A 23,392-nucleotide genomic window follows, 5' to 3' on the forward strand; every position below is an offset into this window, starting at 1 on the left:
AAGACTTGCTTCGCTCCTTTCATAAATACAGGCGCAATGACCTCTCGCATGGAGATCCGGAAAAGGCCACGGCCATCGTTGCGTGACTAGAGTGTTGTCACCGCTCTGGGTGAGCGGACAATGCGAACAGGTGAACCTCACAGAATGAGCTGGTGATAACAGCTAAGAAGATGACTCATCTCAAGGGGTAACTCCGCAATAGAGGCTTCAAAGTCCGGGCATCAAATGTCTTCTGTAATTACAACGCGATAGAATTTTCTTTTTAATTGATTTCCTTCTGATTCGATGCTTACCGGCACTGCGTGTAAAGCTGGAATGCTGGCAGAAATTGTATATGACGCTGGTCAGTGTTTGCAACGTGGGTAGGTCACCCACATGCACAGTTAAATTGATGTTGCCATGGCATCCGCCGACAGAAGAGCAAAGTCCCGTGTGCCATGCTCTGCGGTGAAGGAATACATCAGAGCGGAGACATTTATTGGATACAAGACGCACTGGCATCTAAATGCAGATGTCAGCCGACACTGAGCCATTTTCACGTGGAGACAACGCTCACTGCAGTCCCTACATACACACACACGTATACATTAAAAAAAATATATATATATATATATACACACATACACAGCTATATAGCTATATAATCAAGATTGACATGAAAAATGGTGAAAACATTTTGTAAATCCTGAAAATGCAAACTACAGCAGTGTTGGGGAGTTAATGACCTCATTAGATTGCGTCTTTCCTAATGACTAGCACAGGGGGATAATGCACACAACTTTGAAGGGCTGCACAAACAGGATGAGATACACATACGTATTCTTTGTGTCCACCTTTCAAATTCTAAAGAACACAACCCAATCCAAAAGCCTTAGGGCAAGCACAGAATCCGGAGTTTCTCTAATTAGGATAAATCCTTTAAATATACTCAAATGCCAGAGATTGAGGGGATCAAGTAATTAACTCATTCAGAGATAAATCTGTATTTTATGTGTGTGTATCTAAACTGACTTTTTTTTAAATAAGTACGGTTTTAAAAAATACAATGCTTTTAATTTAGCCATTAGAAGAAGCACTTGCGAACAAGTAAAGATCTCATTACGTCAGGTTGGACCTTCAATCGAATCTCAGTGGAAATGTCCCAGTACAAGCCTCCAATCAGATTATACATTTCAATTGTGTAGCGTTGTCGATGATCAGAGTTTGGAAGGCTTATCTGTCAATGGAGTCATGTCAGGTGTTCTGCGCGCAGACCTGATGGTACTTCCCATTCAGGACTGCAAGGCTGGGACCGCACAATGGCCGCCTGAGTGGGAGTTCTGGTCCCACAGCAAATGGAAGAACACAATACACTATGATTGTCTTAACACAAACGCACTGCTGCACAAAATACCATACATACAACCAGGCCAACTCATAACTGCACATTTTTGCAGTCACTAGCACAAAAGAGACTATTTCCAAATAATAATCGTTTGTCAGGTTTTAATTGCACTTTTCAGAGAGCACAAAAATAAAGGACTTGTTATTACAATTATCTTTCATCGTGCAGTTAGATGAGGCGTTGAGTACTCTCATGAAGCAAAAAATAAACAAAACAGCACAATGTGTGTTGTGGTTCCTGTTGGCAATCATGCAAATGACCATTCTCGGGGATAACAACCGATTTTAACGTGCATACAAGTAATCATTTGTTTGCCGGGATAACTACGATTGTGTATTAAAGTACAAGAAAATGGGCTTGTAAACTAACACTGGAACACAATATAAACTGATTTTCACTTCTAAAATGAGGTAGCAGATTTGCTTCTGGGTGTCATTGCAAAGTCATTGGCAACATTATGCTAATTTACGAATCAAATAAAAAAAAATTATACTTAATGGAGAAAGCCCAAACATTTTATTTTAAGATGATAATTTAATCCCCCACAAAATTGAATGTCTACTTCGACAATTAGAAGAAGTTAGTTTTGGTGTAGAGTAGATACGGTCGACGGAAACTTTTGCAAATAGCTTATTGTCCAAGTCCATCATAATGTAGAAGTCATCAAAAATCTAAAAATGTTGATTGTGAGAGCTCCACAATCTCTCTGGAAACAAGAATCTTCACACAATCACTTGTCGGAATTTCAGCATATCTCTTCAAGCTTAGAAGTAGTAATGAACCCAAAACATAAGAACTCCAGCTGAATCCGCACAACCGTACCCGGGCATGAATGAGTTCTGGCAGGTAATTCCACTGAGCCTTTGTTTGACAAGTCCGCCTCCACAACTTCCTACAGTAACGCAAACAACGTCTATCCAAACAATTGTGACAACACAAAAAGGCCACTAGCACAATGCCCATGACGATTCTAATCCTCCATTCTTTGACCAGTCCACCTACCTCCAACCGATTGTTATTGTAGTGATTCTATAATTTTGTGATTTCTCCCGCTTGTTGTTGATTCTGTCTATTTTTTAGTGTGGGGATCATTAAACAGGATAGCCGCGGTTTGCCGCAATCAACAAATGCAGAAGAATACACCGCTAATCACAATAAACTGATTGAGAAGGGCTTTAACAGGCTGAGTGTTCCTGGCGACTGATGAAAATAATTCATCACATGCAGCTGAATGTATTACACAACGGAACACATTTCCATGAAATGCTTTTGGGAAAAGCTTTTTGCAATGAACAGCACATCAAATGCTTAAGATATTTACTGATAATAGCAAACTGTTGGTTATTTTCATATATTTCTTAGAAAGGACATTGATGTCAAGAGAAAAACTAAGTGGTTCTGCAATGGAACCTTGCGGGACACCCATGGTACACTTCCAATTTGATATCATTGACCTTTGGCTTTTTCTGAAAAAAATCACATGTATTAGTTTGGATATTGGTGTCAAAAATATTCAACCAGGTCCAAAAATACTGCACCAACACAACCAGTAAATTACACACCTATAAATGTAAAGGTATGAGAGGACATGGCACATATAGCAAAAGAAGAATGAAATCACAAGATTCATTTCCAACTGAATGGCTTCCAAACAGCGGTCCAAAACCAAACTTAACGATGGCCAACCCATTATAATCACAAGCGTAAACCATACCGAGCTTAGCTGGCACAGCAGTCGTCTTTTGTCTCAGGTACTGACGTTCAAACAAAGCTGTGGTTTCGCAACTCCTCTGCAGGATCCCGGGGAAAAAACAACAAATGAACCACAGGCAGTAGCAGGCAAATTTACACCCTTCATTGGCTATAAAATGTCAATGCCCACAATTTCGTACAGTGATGGATGGGCTAGAGTTGCTCTCTTAAAGCTACTGTGCGGGAAAGCACACATTTTGTGTTTCGTAAATGCCATTACAAGTCATTAGCAATCGTCTGTTGGATTCTACGCAGATTAATGATTACGTCTAGCAATCAATTTGGTTGATTTCAGTCCAGATTCAGGATGAATCACTCTACCAAAACGACTCTCGAAAAAAACTTCTGAATGATCTTTTGCTATATAACATTCCATGAATGTTATTACTACCTGACCTTAACACTGCTTTGATACCGCCGTCAATCATAATGTACTACACGATTGCCTTGAAACGTGAATTGGAATGAAAGGCTTTGCATTTTGCTGGTTTCGAGCGTATCACTCATATAGCGATGAGTGAGTACGATATGCTTCCGATTGGAGACCTAACTACGATATTAGCATTCATTGTTATGCTAGCGCTAGCTTCATGCCTTTGGAAGTAATGAATAAGCAGTAAATTGGAAGCATGGCTGATAAAAATTTGAGCTGCTAGGAATCTCATCTTAATTCCTACACCCTTGTAGTTGGTTCAACCAGACCAAGTCTTCAACTATTCTGGCAATTAGATTGTGAGCGGCGGTCTTATTGCTGCTTCTCTCCTCTCGTCTGAAGTGAGGCTGTTGCTGTGAAGGCTTCGCCAGTGATGGACCGGAATGGACCTTAGGATAACCACTTAACCAGAGGCCTCTGCCTGCAGTCCTTCATGTTGGAAAGGGATCCATCTAGCTGTAATCCCTTCTCGAGGTTGCTTTCTTTTTCCCAAATGGGTTTTCAAGGATTTTTCCCCTCACCTCCCCCTGCCCGGATGGGAGATTTAGACCAATAAATGTAATTGATCTCCCTGAATGCTGGGCTTGTGAAGGCTTTTGAAGCTACTTTATGATTTAAAAAAAAAAGCTCATTTGTTTACCTCCCTCCTGGGAGTTTAAGATCAGGGTGACTTGACTTGACTCAGCTTGACTTGACTACCTGGTGACTATGCGGGCAAATCTTTTATGTTTTTAACTTCCATGAAACTGTCCAGATCCCCTGCGACATGAGGCGGCTAACTTAATGGCGGCAGATGAAGAGCAGGACAATGGAAATGATTCTGAGGTCATGAATAACCAGCAAGAACTAACTTGATCTTAACACTTTACAAAAATATTTGCCAAACCAATACAATATTCACTTCTATCTGTTTTACTTAACCAGTATCTCAATTTCTCATCTATTCACACTTAGAGCAGATGGATTGTTTGTTTTTTTTCCTCGAGCTGTCTCGTCTGGAACCATATGGTTCTCGAGCCATAAAGATAAGCAACTACCGCTACATGGCATTTAAATAAATGGGCACAGAACCGGGCTCCTGACATCATGTCATTATTCCAGACCACTCGAGCAACTTTAGAAAACACTTTTCACATTGATATTCTTGAAATAACAATTATTTTAAAAGCAGCAGGTCTAATATTACAACATAAAAGTAATGATGAAATACTTTAAGGCCCACACATAGTAGATAACAGATGGAAACAAAGCGTGTCAACACTTTAACAAGTGCACTATAAATTCAAAGAATTAAGCCAGAGGTGGCCTGACCTTTCGAAATACTTTAGACAGGGAATTGGGGCATTTATCATTTTCTAATTAAGTTATGTGGCAAAAGCATATCCTGTGTGCCTAAAGTCTATGGTAGAATGGTGCTCGATCAGTATGAAATTATTACAGAGGCATGTTTAATTAATAAAAATATGAAGCCCGTGTCAGAGCTAATTCATCAAAAGAGGACATTCCATAACTCTCGGGCTGATTAAAATGCTACTTTGGGTCCATTCACGAGTAATTGTGACATTTACTTGTATGTCGTAAGTTTGTGAGGTTGTTTCTGTCCGTCCGTGAAAATCATGCTTTCATTGCGATTGCCCAACTGCAGTCGTTACATCGTGTTCTCAGATATCAGATTGTCAAACAGAACATTGCCCCCACTGGTCCCAGCATAGCTCCGAAGAGCACAAGCACTATATTAAATACGTAAAATTAACTGTAGGAGAAGATGAGCCTTTGAGAGGTAGAGCTATAGATCAATTTCCCCGATATAAAATAATATAGGAATTTAAATGGAACTTCACGCTGCTAAATATGCACAATTTGTGAATTTATTTTTTCATTTTACTTCAATTAATTTCTCAATTTATTTTTCCAATTTAATTCATTTAAGTTTTTTTTTCAATTTAATTATTCAATTAATTTGTCCTTTATTAAACTATTATCAGCACTACGCAATGTTTGCCAACTCAAGTCATATTACAATAATATATTAATTTCCCTTTTCTACTCATTTTACTTGCCTTCAAACAAATCTTGTGATAATACAGTATTTCTCCAGACTAAATATGTAGATGTGGGTGAAGTGATGTGTGCTCACAACTGTTTGTAGCTTGCCTCTCTGAGGTCTGGCATGTGATAATTTATGTATGGCTGTGCATGCTAGCCGGTGTGCATCAGCGTGTGGAGAATTTGTGCTCGGAGGAGAAAATGGGAGATTCCTCCACACCGGTGCTGTGTTTTGGTCACGTGATGTCTGTGAATTATCTTCCTTAGCGATGCATCTCAGCTCTCAGCTTGGCCCTTGGCTTTGGAAAGCTGCACCCACACCACGCCAATAACGCTGTTAATCTAGCTGACATTTGTGTTCACTGCTGTGGGGCTCAACACCATTAAGATATCACCTCAGTGGGTTCAAGGTGGAGGTGCTTTAAAAATCCATAAAACTAGCAATCATTGTTTCGCACTGATGATGTTTTGCATTATTCATGTTTCATTTGACGCAAAATGGGAATTCCGTGCAGGAGATGAACGCCGAAAGTACGTTCATAAGGAACTGCAAGATCTTTATTTTTGGATGATGTGAAGTGGGCCCCCAAATCACGCGTTCCAAATATGCTAGCTAGCTAGCACCAGCACGAAAAATCAACACACGCTAGTTTTTACGCCTGAGCACTTGCGTAAAATTGAGCTCATAGTGTAAAAATATGTTCTTCACCATTTCAGTTTTCAATCGCAAACATTAATTTTGGCCGTTGGTTTTTATTTGACAGGACGGAAGACTTTGGATGCTATTCAAGATGGAGGCACATGGAAATCAATGTTTGATTGGTGCTTTCCCTTTCTAAAAATGAAGAAGCTCTTTGCCCCCTCTCACTACCACCACAAGGTTTTGTAAAATGTAATAATTGACTCAATATGACATTGATGAAATTGCTTCCTGTCTTCCAGCTTTGGAGCTTGTTTAATTAGAATCATGCAAGAGTATCAGATGCTCAGCATAGCCTGGGGGACGTGCGGCAGTCCTGGATATGCTTTTCTGACTTTCTCCAGACTGAGCAGCTACTCCGGGGCTTGTCCTCCACAACTTTGTTAACTGAAAATACACCTGCAAGGCGACAACAACCAGCTCCTCAAGAACAAGTGGTGCTGAAATTCTACCGCAAGAATTACTATAGTGAACTGATTTTTTTTTTAACCCTGAAGGGAGTTTCTGAAAAGATTTTTCTACTCGCTTCTCCAGTGAAAAAAAGAATAAAACTTCCACTGTTAATAGCAGCTAAAATTGCGGAAGCTGGTTTCTTTCGAGGTCCACTTTTGGATTGCCTCAAACAAAGTGTCCATATGGACGATACTTTTCAGACCAGAAAGCCACGCTTATGCTTTGATACGGCTGTCAAGGTGATTTATGTTTTCAAATTACAGTCGAGGAGGCTGGACAATGCACTGGCACTGCAGATGTTCGCTCATCAGCGCTTCAGTTTGTCCTCGTGAAAAGAATTCCTGTCATTGGCTCCGAACCTAAAGTCATTAGTTACTGTAAGTGTTTGCTGTGTGAAAGCATGAAAGCGTGATGGCCCATCTGGACTCGGGACAAACCAAAGCGCCGTAACTCGGCAGGCAGATGTTGCCTTCGATTCACTCGTGCGCTTTTGTGCTGACGCGGACATACGGTTGATTTGATTCCGCTAAAATGGTGACGAGTGAGAGAAATCTTCTCAACAGGTTTGAAATATGCAAACTCAAAATCTAAAACCTGCCAAACATAACAGAGAGGTCATTATTTTTCCCATTCAGAGATAAGAACCAAGACGGATGATATTGAAAAGGTGTATGAGAAGGATAAAGACAATAAGCAAGACCTTGACTTTTGTTTATAGGAGAGTTTCGGTTCAAAATTCAACAGCCCTCATTAGTTCTCTACGTGTAAATCAACTTGATCGAACAAGCCGTCGGATAAATGCCCTGGCTCACACATTTCCTCCTCAAAGGCAAGGTCATTGATTACTCCAGCTCTGTTGTTCCTGCTCATTGCCAGACCACAATAAACAGCCACTAATTCTTTGAACCGGGACACACACCTCAGTGAGGCCCCGGGCAATGGGGAATTGGAAATTGGATGTTATCGCTCTCGGTCCTGGCACACAATGTGACAAAAGAGGGCTTTCGCTATGCTCCCAACATAAAGCCAAGTGATAAAGCGGCCATTGAGATGTGTCGACAGCCGATTAACTGCAATGAGTCCTCATTAATGTAATCTGCAACTATTTACCCGCTAAAAAAGAAAAAACGACAAGCTGTGCTATTCATTTATTTATGCACGTAGAACCTCCGTGTGTGTACAATTGTACGGACACAAAGCTCTTTAATAAAACGGAATTTGGAAAAATGCTATTTTCAAGTGAGTTGGAATTATCAAATAGAATAGGTCCTAACTATTTCCTTTCACATTATTCAGGAATTGGGTGGGCACCTGTTAATCAGTCACAACAATTAATTATAACCACAACTGCTTGAGGCCAACTTAAAATAGTAATGAAGCTTCAAATTTGCTTCATGAAGCAGTTGTATTTTTTTACTCCTCTAGATAGCACTGACTAGTAACAAATTTTATAATTTCACACCACTTTATGAAGTCATGGACGCAAAAAGGTATCTATTAGACATGCTAGATAAGAAGCAGAATCCAGTAGTTGGTGTGGTGTTTATTTCCCTTTCACAAATTAAGCAGTGTTTTGCTCTGGATGATTAACTTAATAGCCTACAAGTGAAGCAAAGCCAATATTATCTTATAGCAGGTTTCAAAGAGTTTTCCGCCATGGAGCACATGAGCAAGCTGCCTCGGGGAATAAAATTTCTCAATAAAAGTACTGCGTTAGGAAAATACTTCCTTCCTCTTCCTCATCGTGTATATCTTATTTATTAGTCAGGATTCACGCTACTACTTTCCTTCCAAACAAGTAACACTAGAAAAACATTTTTTTTTTCATGGTGCTCCATTGAGAGTCACTGCAAGGACCAAGGCTAAACTATTGAAATGTTTCAAACAAATAAAACTCAATTACCATCATTTCTCAGTCATACTAACTGATCAGCTGAGATTGCTGCAAATCATTTTTTTTCTCACAGCTATGGCCAAATCTAATTTATTTATATACTTATACAGCTCCGACTTCATCACCAGCATTGGAACTGATACCTGTGCCGTTACCACGGAAACCCATGCAGCTGGATCAGTACAGAGGACTAATGTGTGAATCTGACCACTTGCAAATGACACTATGGAGCATTGTGATCTGATTCTGTATTTGCTCGCTGTGAGAAAAAAAAAAAAAGATCTTTACCAGTGTAACCTAATCAACATACTGTTTCACTTTTATTTTAGTTCTCGCAATTTTCAAGAACTTGTGATGTCTTGCTGAGACTGTGAAATTTGATGAATATTTCAGGAGTTGCAGATGGTTGTCTATGTACAATATGTTTTCTAAAAGGAGCAGGCTGGAAGAACTAGGGGGAAAAAATCATCAAGTGCAAAATGAGCAGTTTTAATAATATGGGGGTTGAGACTGATAGTCTGAAAACACCACCAGTATTGAAATTAATGTAGAAAAAGCATTTTATCATCACCAGTTGGCGGTAAAAAAAAAATAGATTATTTGAGACTGATAGGCTGCAGAATTATTGCAAGTGAACAGGTCAAGGATTTGAGTTTCCTGTATCATTGCTGACCCCTAGCGGTCAAAGGTCTCCCCTTATTATTATTAACACACCTGGGGATGGGCAAATTAAATGATGGAAGCGGCATTTTTTTTTTTTTTTTTAATCAGCACTCCTGTGGGAAGAAGAAGCCCAATTTGTGATCAATATGCTAATTTTAATAAAGACTCAAATGCTCAACTACACAGGCAATCACATACACTTCAAATGAACAAATGAATAGGCTGACTCACCTGTGTGATGCACGTCACTCTGCAAGGACTCCATGATGACAGCCCCTGGTTTCATTAAGTCCTCATAGGCACGTCTATGTTGTTGGATGGACGCACATTTGCTGAATCCTCATGCAATGTAAATTAACTTTAACTGCGGTGGGATCGGGCAGGGGTGGCGATTTGGGAATCGCCGTTGTACTTTTGCACTTTTGAGATCACTTGTTGCACCTATGACACACTCTTATTCACCATTCCAGCCGCAGTGTTAGAGACGCTGGTGAGCAATGTCTGCCCCCTTTCGGTGAACACCGGTATTACATCTTGCAAAGGCTCAGAAAATGAAGTGTGGCCTATCCCAAGAAAATTTGATAATAATATAAGATAGGTTACCGTTTTTTTCCATGTATAACGCGCCCCCATGTATAATACACACCCTAAAAATGGCATGTCGATGCTGGAAAAAAGCCTGTACCCATGTATAATAGGCACCCAAATTTTGACTCCTACTTAAGTCCGTAAACGTAAAAATTCTTCAGAAAAAAGATCATCTTTGGGAACAACCGGATGTTATTCTGCCGGTCAGTATCACTGCGCATGCGCTAGCAAACTCGATAGCGAAGAAATGTTTCGGATTTGTGTAGGGTACATTGTGACAGCAAACGAGCAGGTGATCGAGCAAGCCTTGTCTGGTACGAGAGCATTGTGTTCGTATGGAGCGTGTTTGAAGTGAACAGCAGAGAAGAAAGGAACAAGGCAAAGTGTTGTGAAATAAAATATTACCTGTAATACGCATTTAGGCAGAGAACTGAACTCTCGCCCTTTATATAGCTGACGTGTCATGCGCATCCGTTCTGCGCATCTGTAATGGCGGCCTCCGTATGATATCCGGATAAAAGAAAATAATAATAATAATTTTAATAAATAAATAATAAATTGTACCCATGTATAATCCGCACCCCAGATTTTAGGACAATAAATTAGTTAAATTTTGCGCATTATACATGGAAAAAAAACGGTAATTCAGATTATTTACCAGTAATTCTGGTTCAGATTATCAATGAGAGCAGCACAGACTTGATGTAAAGTTGTTTGACATAAAAATGCGAGCATTGAGCAACAATCAAGCACATTGCATCGTTTCATCTTTGATCATAACTTTCCAGAACGTGTTTGTTTTCATGCAGTCGCGAAGCCTTTAGATGTGCCGTCTCGTGACAGCTTGAAAACCAGCTCGTCTTTATTACCCTTGGCATGGTTCAAAACAAGCAGATAGGCAAGAAAGAAAATAACGTTTATTGATCATAGGTATACATTTCATGTTATAATAGCGATATATATTATTGGCAAAGATACTATTATTCAATTGCATTTTTATACATAAATACAAAATTGGAGGTAGGGCCTCAAAGATTGATGACAAGTGGAAAATAAATGCATTTCACATATATATATATTTTATATTATATTCTTTTTATATCTTACACCAATTCTAAAACATATATATTTATATATATCTATATATATCTACTCTATTTCTAAATCAAATGACGTCATGTTGGAGGCACATATCTATATCCATAGGCAGCTGTGCCTCACAAGAGATCACACAAAAATGTATGACATTACTCAAGTAATTAGAAATTGATCCTATGTCGTCATAGGTCACACAGTAGCGTGCCAAACTGACACATAGACATAATAACAATACCATATGAGACAGACAATGAGCTTTTCTGTGGTTATCACATTACACTGTACTAGTCCAAGACATCTATAAGGCCAATGGTTACCTGAAGATGTTTTGTAACGTATTGGCAAACACCAAGATATACTGCATGGAACATGGATGGCAGTAGCTAAACCTTCTACACACAAATCTCATAATCCTTTTTTTTTTTTTTTACCCTTTGGTTGACTTGCAGGCAAAGTTATTCAAGTCATGAATGAATACGTTTTGTTACTTCATCCTCTGATAAGTTCTGTCTCACGTGAACAGAAAGCTCACTTATCATGCATTGACATACACGTATTGAGTGCGTCACAATATATGGACATTGAGTTGAGCAACACAAAGTGCACATGCAAGCTTATTTCATGAAGCTATATGGATTTAGCGCCTTTTTTTCCTCCCCCTCAAAATAAAAGTTGAGATATTACTGTTGCCCTATAACCCATTATAATACAGTTCAGGGCAGACCACTTTTTTTTTTTTTTTACATCCCCATCATCATTTTTAAACTCTAGTTTAGAGCATTTTGGAAAGGGGAGTGGGAGACCTGCACATATTTTCCTCGCCTACTGCCCTACAAACATCTGATTGATAAATTCAACTAACTAAAAGGCAATCGAGCCCACTGAGGAACGTTACGGGAGGACTCAAGCGAAATACACAAGCGCTCAATAAAAGCAACAATTTTTTACAATCTCACTAGAATGTATTCTAAGTTCATATAAGTTAGGCATGGCTTTGAGAATCCAATTTTTTTTTTTCCATCTCTGAGCAACTGTTATTGCGGAAACCATCCGAGAACTCAACGCAATTAAACGTGCCGCCTCTCAAATGCTGGAGCCCCACGGGGTGGTTCGCAGCCCACCATTTGGAACCATCATGTTGCTTTTAAAGAGACTACAAAGCGAGCTACATTGTATATTATATGGTACATTTACATCAAGACATTATAGCTTATAATTTACTGCACTTGCCAGTAGCCAAAACACGTTTGGCAATCAGGCCGGAGTTTTACATTTGAATAGTGTTTCTTTGCTTTATCTCTGTGGAACTATTCAGAAAGCACTCCCGTGAGAGTGTTTTTCCGCAGAGCATAACAATACAGTTTTCCACATCATTCATTTGACGGAATTGTGGATACCTGAAACCCTGTTTTCAAGCGGACATACAGAGAAGCAAGAAGCATTCTTCCGAAATGGCAAAGAGGTCTCCGGAGCTATCTCGTATAAACACGTCCAAGAAGTGAGAAAGAAGCCTATTTCTGTTTTCTCGCCTTGCCACATCAAACATCTGCGCCAAGCGTTGTGGGGCGTGACCACACACACGTATACACAAAACCGACACGATACAAAAACAACACGCACGCATTCGATCTGTCCTCCTCTCTCTCCTCCGCCCAAAGCTACAGATTTATAGTCAGGTATATGCACATTTTTAAATACGTATGTAAATCTGTAGATCTCCTTATTTTTGTGGGTGAGCCTATTGAAACGCACACTGTGATGTTTTCACAAATGGCTAATAAATACACAACACATACAAGAGGCTACTGCGATGAATACACTAAATAGATGCACGGAGTGACTATCAGGCTGAGTTTTAGCGCTTCGAAAAGGTTAAATGGCTTCTTCATCGTGAACTAAAGGGCAGATTGACATGATTTACATATACAGGGTTAAGATAAATACAGTATGGTGTAGTTGGGGGGGGGGGGGGGGAGGGGAGAGACCCTCACAAAGAGTCCCTGGGGGGTCACGGACAAATATCACCCCAAGCAAGCATCTATAAGACAGCGGAGTCATCCGAGGCCAAAGTGTATCAAATGAAATGCATTGACGGCTTAACACGGACCAAGGAGGCACAAATTCCTGATTTTCTATTCTCCACTTTCTATGATGCCAAACAGTACAAGGAAGTAGAAAGTCCAACTAAAGGACAATGTACTGTTGCTTTTGTAAATACTGAGGAGCAGCCATGATCATTGTACTGCCACTATATTCAAAGGAACACATTTTCTCACCATCTGTCACGAGTTTTCCTGTCTCTGCTTGTGCTGAGACTTTTTTTTTTTTTGCACATAGATATGGTTGTAAGTACACACACACACATATATATATGGCCACATAGACACATGACTCCATTGGGAGCAGCGAAAGTATTGCAGATTGCAGCTCTGGCCATTCATGACGATAGGTCACAAAGTCTCCCACTTTGGAAGGTTGCGGTGAAATTGCCAGTCATCATGAGTGGGAGGCAATGATAGACTTTCGGCTGAGCACAAAGCAGCAGCAGTGGTGGTGGTGGAGATGATTCCACCTGGGAGGCCCTCCTCCCTGAGAGAAGAGTGAGTAGGGGAGAGGAGGAGGAACATGAGGAAGACAATGGGAGAGGGCGGTGAAACACTATAGTGGGGGGAGTGAAGGGGGGGGCTGCTTCTGACACACACCCCCGCCCAAGGTTAGAGCTCTTCGGGGGCTGCTGTTACTAGAAAGAACTGAGCTGGAAGTCCGTAGGGGGCAGCTTGAGGCCGAGAGAGTTGGTCCCCAGCGGGTCCATCATGTTCTTGTAGCGTTCCCCACGATGCTTCATCAGGAAAGGACCCCAGTCGGGTTGAGGGGAGCAAACCAGCTTGAGACGCTGCAGCGGGACAGACAGAGGTCGCTGCGTTATTGCTCGTCCTGGCTTGTGTGAATTTTCATCCCAATTATACTCTCCAGGGGGGGGAGAGATTTCTAGCAGCCTTTCAAAAGCTACCACGAAATCTGCCTTTGTGTCTCAACAAGACAAAAACCATGTTTGTGCTTGTCTTTCCAGGAAACTACTGGGATGTTTTTAACAGGTCCAAATAAAAAATAACTCAGCCGGCTGCAGCAGGCTGCCAGGAAATTGGACCACTCCACACCTGACCTCAAATGCAAGTCAAAGAATCCATTTTAAAATCTTGCTGCAGCTCTATAATGGTCTTGGACTAAAAAAGAACCCAAAAGAAATGCTCTTGGGGTCACCTGGGAAAAGGTCTATGTTGTGACATGTTGTTGAAAATGTGTATTTAAAAACACTTCTTGTAAGGTTGAGAACAGTTTTGTAGCGACTGTGGAAAGAGAGATTGTGAGAGAACACGGAATTAAATATTCAACAGTAATTAAATGTGCCCTTTAAACAAACAAAAGAAAAAAAGTGAATACTCAGCTGCCGGTGTGTTTTCCTCTGCTGATGATTGCTGATTTGCCAACAGCGCCTGACTAAATGATTACCTCAATTAAGGTGCCGGGAGCGAGGTACATCTTGATGACAAACATGATGGGGATCCAGATGACGGAACAGATAACCATTAGCCAGCCCATCACCATAGACCAGGTGGGGTAGGTGTAGTCCTCGTATGTCATAACGCTCCACTGAGAAAGACTCAGAATCAAGATGCCCTGCGTGGATCAACGTATTGACAGAGTGACCATGTCATTCGGCTCAATATAGCTAAAGAAAAATGTGCCGTAAAGAATAAAATAAGTATAAACAGCGCTGGAATTGAGGAAGTCGTGGAAATGGGAGAAAAGGGAACAAAGAGAGAAATAAATGAAGGCCAATCGATGAGCTCCCCAAGAGAACTGGACTTCTCGTGAGACCACCAGCCGCCCGACTGTGGCTCCATTTGTCATCGTCAGCCCTGCTTCTGTGCCGCGGCCATTTTCAGCACAATGACTAATATATATTCTGTCTCGTGGCCAATATTGAAAGGAAGGCAAGCTCTGCGGATTGGACACACTGCCGGATAGTATGCCATCGCACACATTATTGTTATTTTTCAAAATGACTTTTTTTTTAAGAGGAGGAAAAAAGCATATGTGCGTCCGAGCGTTTCCCAAAGGTGCATAATAACCATAGCATAATAATCAATGGGCAAATCAGAAAGTGAAATGGAGCTCAAATAAACAATTAATACACATTTGTGACCGTGAAAAGACAAAGTGGAAAATATTGATAGATAAACAGATAAAGATAATTTGTTTTCAGTACTCGGGCTTAGATGTAAGCGCTGGACAACTTGCATTTGGAAATAATTGTGAGGCCATTTTAAACAATGTTGTCAGGCTACTTTAAAAACTTTTTGGAAAAACAATTCAGACTTTGTGACATGATGACAATCGTAAAAGAAGTCGTTTTGCATTCTAGCGTTACAGGGAAATTGGAATTTGAAAGGCAATAAAATGGCCACTTTTAAACTCGGCGTGTGTGTGTGTGTGCGCGTGTGTGTGTTTCACCGTCAGAATGGTTGGTGTCACAAAGGCCCAGCATAGTCTCCAGAAGCGATTGGGCTGAAAACCAATCATCATTTCAATATCCTCGCAAAACCTTTGAAGCCCTGCAGAAGGAATGAGGGGGTGGAGGGTAAATGAAATAAGAGTAGATATTGCATAAAGTCACCAAACCGGGGTTTAAAAAGTCTCTTAAAGGAGATCCTAAATTCCAATTCCTGAAGAAGGAGGAGGAAGCAGGTGGCTTCATTCCTCATTCCTGTCTGATAAATGACATTGAGTGGCATCAAGAGGCAGTGGGTGTGACGGCGTGCAGCCAAACAGAAGCTGGCGGGGAACAATTTCATCTACACGCGTTGCTTGGCTTTTACAACAGTGACACCTAGTGGCCAAGACTAGTACAACACTCCACAAAGACCCTTCAGTCACTAAAGCGGAGTTTGACGAACCATTTCATTTTACTTGATTTAACAAGAACCTTAGTTAGGACATGATCAATAACTTGAAATGAGAGAGAGACCGAACGCGGGTGTTAAGAATAAAGACAGAAATCAATGAGTGTAAATCGATGCATGGCGAGCAGCCAACCCGACTGCGGCTCCTTCGTCATTGTCAGCCCTGATTTGGTGCTACAGTGATTTCCCGCATAGATCTGCTGCAAAACAGGGCAACAATGTTAACCCTGTTTGATATTTATCATCTCAAATCCCTGTGGATAGTCAACACAGAGTTGAGCCAAGTCCCAAACTCTGTGACTATATCTTAAACCACAGTGTAACTGAGTTTGTAACCTCAATCTGGTTAACAGAAAAGCCCACGAGTAGTAGTTTTTCTTCCGCCATTTTGATTGACGTGTGCCACTATGCTTCTACTCGCAGTTTAGTCTTGGTCCTACGACACGCATCCATTTCTAGTACAGCACACAAAATGAGCAAGAAGAAAATACTTGGGCAATATTTTGTCTGGAAATTTCTAATTAGTTTAATGTTAAAACCAGTCTGTGTTTATTATTTTTATATCCTCTTTTGCGATCTGACAATCTGCGTGGGGATCGCTTCTCCACAGGCACAAGCATTGCAATCAATAGAAAACAGACTCCAAAGTCATTTGCAGCAAAACAAAATGTGATCCCCACAAGATCTGTTTTCACTATCGTAATTTTCGGACTATAAGTCGCACCGGAGTATAAGTCTCACCAGCAATAAAATGCCCAAAAAAGTGAAAAAAAAACATATATATGTATGTAAGTCGCTCCTGAGTATAAGTCGCCCCCCCACCCAAACTATGAAAAAAAACGCAACTTATAGTCCGAAAATTACGGTACTTTGTGTATCAAGATGAGTAACAGTGCCCCAAAGAGGTCAAATCTGGTACTGCAGTGCACACAATGTCAACTTTAGCCAGTTTTATTCAACCTTCTAAAAAGGCTGACACAAATGTGAGGAAAAGTAAAAGCTTCGGCGGAAAAGGCTTCAGACCGAGACCTGCTGTACTCACCATAGAGATAGGAAATCCCCACAAGCTCAAAGATGGCGATAATAACCAAGGAGTAGGAGGCTGCATACGTGTCCACCAACTGCAGCATGTACATGCCATTCTGTCACACACACACAAAATATTATTAAAACTCATAGCCATAACCACTTTCAGCAAAAAGGCCTTTCGGATTTGAACCATGTGATACCTCAGTGATCATGGGAAATCCCAAGATGAAAAAGGCGAGGCAGCAAACCAGGGTGAAGATCGGTTTGTGCTTCCTCAAGTACTTGGGGAACTCGTCCGAAACGGAGGTCACGATGGTCTCAATGGTTGCGAACTGAGAACGGAAAGAGCAGAGGGGGAGAAGGACGGAAGGAAGATGAATAGACAAACACGACCCAAAAAAAAAGTGGCATCAATCTTTCCACCTCCTCTAGCCTGAGCTCGCAAAACTAATTTCCTGCCAACACCGAAAGTCGATTTGAGTCCAAATGCTCTCTCAGCCGCCTAATGAAAGGAACATCTTTTAACCTTCCTGTTGGTTTGTGTGCTCCTGTGTCCTCTTTACTACTTTGCTCAACTTGCGGCCATGTTGCATCAGGAATTGTTTGCCCTTGATTGAACGTGATCATGGAAAAAGTTGTTACCGTAATTTTCGGACTATAAATCGCACCGGAGTATAAATCGCACCAGCCATAAAATGCCCAAAAAAGTGAAAAAAAAACATATATATGTATCTAAGTCGTTCCCCCACCCAAACTATGAAAAAAAACGCGACTTATAGTCCGAAAATTATGGTAAATACAATCTTGTGATATAATTAATTTTTGTTCCAAGAAAAAATCTTGTATTGCTTAGACATAGGCATTTATTCATTAGCACAACTGAAGTGTGCCAAGATGGGAAAAATTATTGCTTTTCATAATTTGACAGTAAAATGCAGATGAGCTCTACATCGCTGCAAACAACCACCGATCAATCACAATATTTTTTTATTATATTAAATGTCTTGGAACTCTGTTTTCCTCCCTTCAGTTCTTTGTTTTCCTAATAACACTTAAGGCCAATTTCGTTTTCGCCATTCACACAGACCTCCTTCTGCTATTTCCACAGCACTTCATCCAGAATCTGTCCCAATGGGCAGCATTAATGGACAATTATGTTAATTGGGTCAATGTGTGCGGCAGTAATCACTTTTAAGCTGGTAAAGAGTTTAAAGCAGACAGAAAATGACCGCAATGGAGTTGGGACTCGTCTGCCTTTGTTAAGATTCTCTGGCGTTAGCCAACTGTCTCGGGACACGCTCAGTTGCAGACTTCATTGGGTCACTGAACCCAAAAGAATCAAACAGTGCATGCTTGGAGAAATCTTCTCACCTCGTCTATCTTATAAGCACACCCGAGCATAGAAATCCAGAGGAGGTAACGGTTACCATAGTATCCAGGCCGAGAGTCAGGAGCATGAGAAAGAAGATGATGGCCCAGAATGGAGACAGGGGAAGTCTGGTCAGAGCTTCTGGGTACACCACGAACGCTATACCTGGACCTTGGGTCACACACAAATGAATTTTTGGCCCCGTTGTGTAACAGTAGCAAGCCAAGATGCTACATGCGAGCTTGCGTTCCTACCTTCATCTGCTACTTTATCAATTGGCACGTCCAACTCATGTGCCATGAAACCAATGACAGAAAAGATGACAAAGCCAGCAAATATGCTGGTGGCACTGTTTGTACATGTCACTATTACCGTATCCCTGCAGGTAAACAAAAGGAAAGACAATTTAGCTGTTTGTCAAGAACGGCCATATTTTGAAATAAAGGCTTCCGTTGTCCAAACAAGTGACACTTTCCAAGTCTGTTGCCAGAAGCATCCTTTACCTTTTGTGTGTTTACCTGTAGCAGTTATTGTGGAATTTATTGTAGGAGGAAAGCGTGATCAGGCCTCCCCAAGCGGCAGACAGTGAGAAAAAGATCTGAGTGGCTGCATCTTTCCACACCTGATAGAGGAGAGACTCCACATTAGAAGCAGGAAGGAAACTTTTGAGCCACACTTCAAGCCAGAAGGCATCACGCACCTTTCCATCCATGAGTTTCTCCCACTTTGGTGTGATGAAGTAGAGGATGCCGTCGAAGGCCCCCGGGAGGGTCACGCCTCGGATTAGCAGGATCACAAGTACCACGTAAGGAAAAGTGGCTGTGAAATACACCACCTTTCAAAAGAAGTCATGATCAAAATCATAAAGACGGTAGGATTGACCAGAAAATCTCTCGGCATTAGATTGCAGGTTGTATACTTTCGTCCACAAGAGGGCAGTATACTACAAGTTGATGGTATTATCTATCTTTAGCAAAGTTACCTTCCCTGATGATTTGATTCCCTTGGCCAAAGAGGCGTAGACAATAATCCAGGCCAGAAACAGACAGCCTGCCAGAGGCCAGCGGATGTCTCCCGGGTATTCGATTCCTTTGGAGATGTGCAGCACGTTGTACCTGCACGAGGAGCCATCAAACACCAGCAAACAACAACACTCGACTGTCAATACTGTACACTATGTGTTGCTAAATTGTTAAAAAATATAAAACAATGATAAAAAAAAAAAAAACATCACATGCCAATGGTGAACACCAATGGTTAAAAACAAAGGGATGTTTTACCAAGTCTACCTTTGGAAAGATAATGCTCCCATCTGGTAGCCAAATAAGCAAAATATTAGGAACACCGTATAAGGCGTCCGTTCGTCAAGAGTGTAATCCAAAACTCAGCATTATTATCTTTGAATCTCATTGAGGAAAGACAGCTCACGTGCTGTTTTTTTTTGCTAGAATTTAATTATGTGTTTATAAAGGATACAAGAAAATTTAAATCTGGACATCCAGTAGGAAGGAAAATGTGATATGTTCACACGAGAGCCTAAAAAACAGCAGCTTTAAGGGATGCATGTCATAAAACATACATTTGCATCGATTCGATTTTTTTTCTCACCAGCTAGAAGCTTCACTCACTTGAAGTACTCCTCACTCGGGCTGACATATGTCTTTCCACCTTCCACGGCCATGTTTAATAACTTGCTCAAATTTCCAACAGTGTTGGCAGACAGACAAAAGGAAGAGTTCTTGATTGTGGTGAAGTTTTTGTCCCGCAAGATGCACGAGTCTGTTCAAAGGAGAAACCACATGTTTAATAATAATAATTAAAAAAAAAAAAGTAGATGACAGATTAGTGTTTCCCAACTTTTATTGCTCGAAAAAACCTGCAAAAGGTCACAAAAGTACCAACCCCAATGAGTTGAAAATCTCCTTTTCATATTCAACTGAACACACTACAAAGAAAATGCGTGAAAATGTTAAAAATGAAATAATAAAAAAAAAAGGATTCAGCACGCTTTTCGACAGCACTAATTAGTGCTTCACTAACAACACGCCCCCGTATTTATCTTTCCACTCAACACTTTTGTTGTGACGTCACATAGCAAATGTTGTTTGTTAGAGAAATTTCTCAAAATTAGAAAAAATATATATCAGAAAATGTGTCTTTTAGAAAGACATTAACATCATAAAGGGCATTGATTAAAAAGGCAACAATGTTTAGTTCCGACGTTTTTTTAGAAAGGGTGCCAGAGCAAGTAGTTCTCCTAACAGCCAGCAGGGGTCAGTAGTGCGCACACTGCAGCACTGCAGCAGCTCAGTCAGTACAGTAAATATGTCAAGTAAGCAGTTTTTGTGCTGAATTCACACAATCTCAAGAGGCAAATATCACGGCAAATTCGTTCAATTTCGATACAAATTCGATGCGTACTCTTTTCAATCGCATGCTTTTGCATTTTACCATAGCCAAAACGTTATTTCACTTTAATAAACATGCTTTATGAAAGAAAAAACACATTAGGAACGCTCCAACTGCTAATAGATGTTACAAACATGTTAATATCATATGGTAACGTATAAAATAATATATCAATATCACATCTATAACATGTGGTCATATTGAGGTTAGTCAATACTCTAAAACTCGAAATGTACTGCACAGGCTTATCGATGTGTTGAATGAAAAGCAGCGCATAGATCACAAGTCAGGATTCATTTTCTGCAGGACACCTCAACTAAGATTCGTGACGCATTGCGCATTGTGCACTGCGCGTGCACGTGCGTGCGTGCGTGTAAGCGACCAGCGAATGTGTGTGAATGTGTGTGTGTGTGTCTTACCTAATAGCAGCATGTCTTTGTCCTTACAATCCACCGTGTTCCACGCATTCCTACAGTTAGCCCATGGCAGTGAGCCCTTCAACGAAGCGAACAGGTAGTACAGTGTCCAGCACATAATAATATTATAGTATATGGCTATCAAGACAGATATTATCAACATGGCAATCCCGCAACCTAAAATAAATAAATGAGACGAAATATAGCAATTACTCTTAATGAAAGTGGAGACTGGTGAGGATGGTAAATGCTGGTGCAGTTGATTGCAAGGGCCAGTGTACCTTGTAGTGCCGGGATGCACTTCCACACCGACACGGGGCCCTGGCTGGCAAACTGGCCCAGGGACACTTCCAGCAAAAAGATGGGGATGCCGGCGATCCCCAACATTGTCAGGTAAGGGATCAAAAATGCACCTGGAAGGGACATACAAAGACGAGCTACAGAGAATGGCAATAACAGGCGACAGAAAAGGCAAATATTAAAAAAAAAATAGAAAGAGAGAGAGGTACAGGGTATAGAAAATTGCAAAAAAACAATAGGCTAACATTGCAACATAACATAACATTGCAAATATCACTGTACTGTTACTTCTATTAATAATAATAGTTACAATTTTGAGTCGGACATTTTCTACAGTTAAAAAAAAATCTGCAAATGTAATGCAGACTGCTGCCATTGATTGGTGGTTAAATAAAAGTGGCTACACAAAATTAATATGTCCAAATAATATTTAACGTGTATAATCCAAGCGTATTATGATCACTTTTTTAATGTTAATATTTCTTCTACAAACGTTTGCGCATCGGCCTATCGGAGATGTTTGGAATAAACTTTGGTTTCATTTTGAGTGGGAGTGGGGGGAAGCATGCGGGGTGCTATTTTACTATTTGTTCCATAGAGTGTCAAAGTCTCCAGCCTTCTTACCTCCACCGTTCTGGAAAGCAAGATATGGAAACCTCCACACGTTTCCCAGTCCCACTGCATAGCCAACCATGGAGAGAATAAAATCCAGTTTATTGGACCAGTTTCCCCTGGCCTTGTTCTCGTCCCCTTCCTCATCATCATCGCATTCAGCCTGAGAGGAGAAAACAACGAGATCATTTTCCAAATTATTTTAATTGAAAAAAAAAACCGTCCCAAGGCCCAAGATCAGAAGATTTTTTTTTTTCTGAACGAATGAACATATCTGCGGGTTTAAAACACAAACTGTCAATTTGGGCCAAAAAAAAATATCAAACGTCTATCAAAACACAGTGAATCTCAAATAATATAAAAAAAAAAAGTTTCGCTGAGTGTAGCAAGAGAGAGGGAGGAGAATTAATCCGCAAAAGAGTAAATCTCATGATACACCCGCATTGGAAAAAATCTAACTATCGCGAGATCAACAATTCCTTGTGACACGTCACAAAAAAAAAAAAAAAAAACCCGTGCTTTGCAGAATTTTTTGTCCAGTGTTTGAAAAAAAAGAATTCCACAACCTCCGAACATCCTTTACCACACAACATGCGCAATAATACACTCAGAAGAATACAATAATCTGTTTTGGGCAATTCTGCAACAACAGCCTGGAATGCAAGCAAATATTTTGAAGTCTGCCAACCGCTAAAACAAAATACAAGAGTTTACATCACGTGAAGAGCAAAACATGTTCATCCGAGTCAAACGCTTGTTTTTCGCGGACTTACTCGCGTCAGGGAGCCTGCTTGAACTGACATGTTGCCATCTACGCCCATCACCACGGTGGTCTGGCTCATAGGGGTCCAATTGGAAGCGGTGTTGTTCTGCTCCCCGTGCAAAACTGACGGCTCCTTCCCAAAGGCCGAATTAGCCGTCATCATCGCCGGGACGACTGGTGGGTTGTTTGTGAACGTCCCGTATGCTTTATTGGCGTCCGGTGCTCCCGTTGGTACATTTTCCAGGGGACAAAAACTTTGGTTTTCGTTGCATGGGTTAGGCGCCGGGTGGTTGTGCTGAGGAGTGGCGGGCTGAGGCGGGTTGATTTCGGGTTTGTTTCCTGTTAATCCCGCAGTTCCGTCCGGCTGCTGCGTGGGGATGTGGCCCACCGGTTGTTTGGCCATGTTTCTCTGCTCGTCCTGGAACATGGAAGCGGGGAATGAAGACGACAAAAGTGTGTCACAAGTGCAGAAAGTGGAAGAATGTCGGGTCCGTGCGGCGCATCTCTGCTAGGGGGTGG

At 40.9% G+C, this 23,392-nt stretch overlaps 1 protein-coding gene across 1 annotated transcript; it reads right to left on the bottom strand.

Moving 5' to 3' along the window:
- Positions 1-10,853: 10,853 nt before the first annotated feature.
- On the bottom strand, positions 10,854-23,392 carry slc6a5 (solute carrier family 6 member 5). Its single transcript, XM_061275820.1, has 15 exons — positions 22,884-23,392; positions 22,123-22,273; positions 21,480-21,611; positions 21,202-21,375; positions 20,002-20,152; positions 19,356-19,488; positions 19,074-19,208; positions 18,892-18,995; positions 18,628-18,752; positions 18,432-18,544; positions 17,205-17,336; positions 17,018-17,117; positions 15,527-15,627; positions 14,522-14,689; positions 10,854-13,904 (listed from the first exon to the last, which is right to left on the bottom strand). The coding sequence occupies exons 1-15, from the start codon at positions 23,298-23,300 to the stop codon at positions 13,752-13,754; spliced, it is 2,289 nt and encodes a 762-aa protein (XP_061131804.1). The 5' UTR covers positions 23,301-23,392; the 3' UTR covers positions 10,854-13,751.

This window comes from Syngnathus typhle, linkage group LG4 (assembly GCF_033458585.1).
Source record: "Syngnathus typhle isolate RoL2023-S1 ecotype Sweden linkage group LG4, RoL_Styp_1.0, whole genome shotgun sequence".
Classification (NCBI taxonomy): domain Eukaryota; kingdom Metazoa; phylum Chordata; class Actinopteri; order Syngnathiformes; family Syngnathidae; genus Syngnathus; species Syngnathus typhle.

Bases quoted from the DNA above. Each gene is read 5' to 3' on its own strand.
- slc6a5 (XM_061275820.1), bottom strand. From the start codon at position 23,300: ATGTTCCAGGACGAGCAGAGAAACATGGCCAAACAACCGGTGGGCCAC. The intron at 18,996-19,073 runs GTGCGTGATGCC...CTCCTCTATCAG, and splicing joins AGAAACTCATGGATGGAAAG to GTGTGGAAAGATGCAGCCAC. The intron at 17,118-17,204 runs GTATCACATGGT...TGTGTGTGACAG, and splicing joins GATTTCCCATGATCACTGAG to AATGGCATGTACATGCTGCA.